At 30.7% G+C, this 4466-nt stretch overlaps 1 protein-coding gene across 1 annotated transcript; it reads right to left on the bottom strand.

Moving 5' to 3' along the window:
* Positions 1 to 566: 566 nt before the first annotated feature.
* LOC142359244 (exodeoxyribonuclease-like) lies at positions 567 to 1331 on the bottom strand. The gene has a single exon (XM_075411952.1). It carries the CDS (start codon positions 1329 to 1331, stop codon positions 567 to 569), a length of 765 nt encoding a protein of 254 aa, XP_075268067.1.
* Positions 1332 to 4466: the final 3135 nt, after the last annotated feature.

Here is a 4466-nt window from a genome sequence, read left to right as displayed (position 1 = left end):
CAGTTGGAACAAAAGCAGCATAGCCATATTCAAGATCAGTATAATTAGAAGAACTATAACTACTAACAAAGGTAGTAAGTGATTCTTTTAGGTCAGTGTCGCTTAATTCACTAGTTTGACTAGTTATTTTAGAACTATTTGTGGTTGACCAATTAGTAACGCTAGGTAAATAAGTCATGCTAAGCCAACCAGCGCTATTAGCAATTCTAAAAGATAAAGAACCAATGCTTGTTATTTTAGAGTTGTTAATATCTACAGTAATCGTGTAACCAACAGGAATTTGAAGAAAACTTTCTCCGATATTTAACGATTTGGCAGCACTTCCTTTTGTTAAAGTAAGCTTGAAATTTAGATTGCTATTAGAGGTATAAGTTCCATCTGAACCAGTAAAGTTTGAATTAAAACCCTCTTTTCCAAAGTCATAGCTTTTAGCTTCACCTGTATAGCTTTTTGTAGCAGCGGTTCCGCCATCTGAACTATTTCCGCAAGAAGCTAGAAGTAATAATGAACTTGATGCGAGTAATAATGATTTTAATTTCATAATTTTTCTCCCTTATTATTTTGTATTATAAATCAATTTCCAAAGAAATAGGACAATGATCACTTCCATAAATTTCATTATGGATTTCACTAGATTTAACTTTATCAAATATTCTTTTACTTACTACAAAGTAGTCTATTCTCCAACCAGCATTCTTTTCTCTCGCATGAAAACGATAACTCCACCAAGAATATTTTACTTCATCTTTATGCAATTCTCTAAATGTATCAACAAAACCTAAATCTAATAATTCAGTAAAAGAATCTCTTTCTTCTTTAGTAAAGCCTGGGTTATGTTCGTTTCCTTTAGGATTTTTAATGTCTATTTCTTTATGAGCAACGTTTAAGTCTCCAGTATAGACAACTGGTTTAATTTTATCTAATTTAACTAAATATTCTCTTAAGTCTTTTTCGTAGCCTAATCTAAAGTCTAATCTTTTTAATCCTTCTCCAGCGTTAGGAACATAAGCCCCAACATAGAAGAAATTATCAAACTCTAACGTTATAACTCTACCTTCGTTATCGTATTTGCCATCTTTTAATCCATAATGAATATTTAGTGGTTTTACTCTAGTAAATACAGTTACACCAGAATAGCCTTTTCTTTCTTTTGAAACAGTCCAAATCGTTTGATATCCGCTAGGCATAAAAGGAAAAGAAGCATGCACGTCCTCACTAAATTTACTTTCTCCAATCAAAAAGATATCTGCATCTAACTCTTTAAAATCTTCTTCAAAGTTCTTAGCTAAGATTGCTCTAATTCCATTAACATTAAAAGATACTAGTTTCATTAGGCTTTGCTTCCTTTCTTTGTGTCACATAAATATATTAAAGGTTGATGATAAAATTCTTCATAAGTTTTTTTCCAAACTTCGTAATTTTTATTCATCATCATGACAGCGTTTTGAAATTCATCTAGATTTGGATCAGGATAAATTGGCTCTAAAACATTTATAGTCATTAGTTGAACTGGATAATTGTTTTCATCTAGAGTCTTACTATCTTCAAGACAAATAAATATTGGTAAAACAGGGACATTAGCTTTAGCAGCTAAAGTAAAGCCGCCCTTTTTAAGTGGCTTAGGTTTTTTATAGTTCCACCAAAGAGATTGTTCAGGATAAATTAAAACTAAATCTCCTCTAGTTAAATGGTAATTAGTGCCATCTAAAAATTCTTTCATAGTAGCAAGGTTACTTGATAAAGGAAGAGTGTTACATCCTTTCATAAGCTTGCCATAAAAGCCAGGAAAAGCAGTGTAATTATCTTCTTTAATTACTCTAAATAATTTCTTTTTCTTATGAACTTTGCTTTTTTCATAGGCAACTTGCATTGCAAAAGAATCTAAAGGAGAAAAGTGATTACAAGTAATAACTGCGCCAGAATCTAAAGAATCAAAATTTTCTATTCCTCTAACTTCTTTTATATTTAATGTGCCATTTTTAGTTATTTTATTTAAAAATTTTCTAGCGATATGAAAACAATAAGTCGCTTTAATTTTAGTGGATAACTTCTTTTGCTTATAATCGACTGTTCCAGGAAGAATTACAGGACCTTTTATATCATCTTCTACGTCCTTATCAAAAATTCCTTCTTCTTCTAGAAGGGTGTATCTTCTAATAGCTTCCTCTCTACTTATGCTCATTATCTTTACTTTCAAATTCTTTTTTAAGCTTTAAATATTCATCTAGTACTGGATCAATCGACTTGTATCTAAATACTTTTCTGACTCTTTCAACATTCCATTGCTTAATATTTTCTATATGGGGATAAGGAGTCCAATAAAGTCTTTTTGAGAAGTGACGAACAACGGTTTTCTTTGTTATGCGACGTTGATCGTTATATCTTTGCGGAAGTAATTTTTTCTTAGTAGTAGAACGAGAAATCGCACTTTGATCAGCAAAAGGTAATTTCTTTTTTCTTAAATAGTCTCTACTTTTTGGAAACAAACCTGTTTCTTTACATTTATCCATATTAAATAAAAGCACGCCGGCATTTATATAACGTGGATTAACGAAATACTTACCATAATTATCGTTACTTGCTCCGTATTCATAATTGCTTATATCGATATCGTAAAGTAAATGGATATCTTTGCAGAAAAATATATCCGCGTCTAAATATAAAAATTTAGAAGGAGTTTCAGGAAATAAATCCGCTAAACAACGAAGCAAAGTATAAGGAGAACAATAAGCGGATTCGTTTTTGCAATATCCTAATTCTTTTTCATACTCTTCAGTCACATCGCGTTTAATTACTCTAGATTTAGGGTTATCCTTTTTAACTAAATCATCTAAAAATTTAATCGCTTCATCACTTATTGGAGTGTAATTAACGTTAATGCGGGTTAGATTCATTGTATAAATCATAAAACAATATTCGTCTTTTTTAGGATCATTACGAAGAATAGAAAGAATACAGGTTAAAAACCCGTCGAATACTTTTTCATTTCCACAAAATAAAACGTTAACCATTTTTCTTAATATAGCGAACTTTCTCTACTTCGTTAAGTGAAGCGCGTTCGCACATTTGATTATATACCTTATTACGAATACTTTCCTTTGCTTCTTTTTCGCTTAGCTTTTCTTCAATGAAGAAAGGGCCATCTATAAAGGTACGAATTTTAACTCCATTTTTACCCTTTCTTAAATAGACATTAGTAAAGCAAAATACAGGGGTTTTATATTTAACTGGGTAGATAAAAGAATCGGATTTAAAGTTACGAATAAAATTGCAATAAGGCCAAATATGGGCTTCTGGATAAATGACGATATTTTGGTGCTGAGCAATTCTTTCTTCTATTGCTTTAGTAAAATTTTCTTTAGCTTCTTTGTCGCTAGGTAAGGGAAGACCACCTAGAAGAGGAACCTTTTTACCAATTAGTGGGGCCGCAATATTATTTGGATGAACGATAACATTCGCCTTTTTCTTATTTAAAAAGAAAGGAATTAAAGCGTCTCCTATATCTTGAGTGTGATTACCATAAATAAAAACGGTTTGCTTTTTATAAGGCTTTAATTTCCATTTACCAACAATTTCATGATGAAATTTGCATTTTAAATATAACTTTCCAAGAGGCTTCGCGAGTAAATGAAAAAGAAAGAAACGTCTTAGCTTACCGCTAAATTTATCATCCCTAATATATTTATAATCTTTTCCAATATAGGGAGTTTCTATTTTAGTGGTAGAAAACTCATCAGTTAATTCGTCTTTATAGAAAAGAGTTATAGTCTCTTCATTTTTAGCCATAATACTTAGATTTTAGTAACTCTAGAGATTAATTCTTCTAAGTAAGAGTTACTCTTTACTAGGTCTTTATTATAGTTTTGTTGTTCAATTCTAGTTAAGAAATTATCGCTTCTTTTAAGTTCTTCTTTGCAAATTGCGAGGACGCTTGGTGCGACTTGTTTCTCGCTTTCTAGTTGTTCAGAAGTGACATTAGCGAATTCTTGCTTAATAGACATATATTCAGGAGAAAGAACCGCATATTTCCAGAAATATTGCCCATAATTTGCGTTAATATCGTGCCAAGGCTTCGCGCTAAAATTATAGTGAATTATATATCTATCTTTTTCTCTAATATTGTATTTACGTAAAGCTTGTAAGTTCCAAGATTTAGATAAGTAATAAACCTTATTTTTGCAAATAACATTTAGATAATCTTGATCTTGAGCAACAATAAATTTATAAAAGCCAATTAAAGTGATAAATTGACCTAAAATATCAATTTCTCTCCATTTTTTAGAGTTAATTAATACCATACCGGCATTAATATATTTGTCTTTTTTGATATTTAAGCATTTTTCAGCATATTTTCCTGCTTCATCAAAAGAATTCATGACTCCATCTGAGACCGCCCCGATATAGTTATCCCAAATATTAATATCAAATAAAGTTGCAACATCTTTTAAGACAATTGTATCTGAATA

The sequence above is a fragment of the Opisthocomus hoazin genome, unplaced genomic scaffold, assembly GCF_030867145.1.
Source record: "Opisthocomus hoazin isolate bOpiHoa1 unplaced genomic scaffold, bOpiHoa1.hap1 HAP1_SCAFFOLD_298, whole genome shotgun sequence".
NCBI lineage: Eukaryota > Metazoa > Chordata > Aves > Opisthocomiformes > Opisthocomidae > Opisthocomus > Opisthocomus hoazin.
The sequence above is the reverse complement of the archived record's forward strand: the minus strand, read 5'-3'. Positions and strand labels throughout refer to the sequence as shown.

What these genes read in the sequence shown, in the direction of transcription:
- LOC142359244 (XM_075411952.1), bottom strand. Translation starts at nt 1,331, where the DNA reads ATGAAACTAGTATCTTTTAATGTTAATGGAATTAGAGCAATCTTAGCT.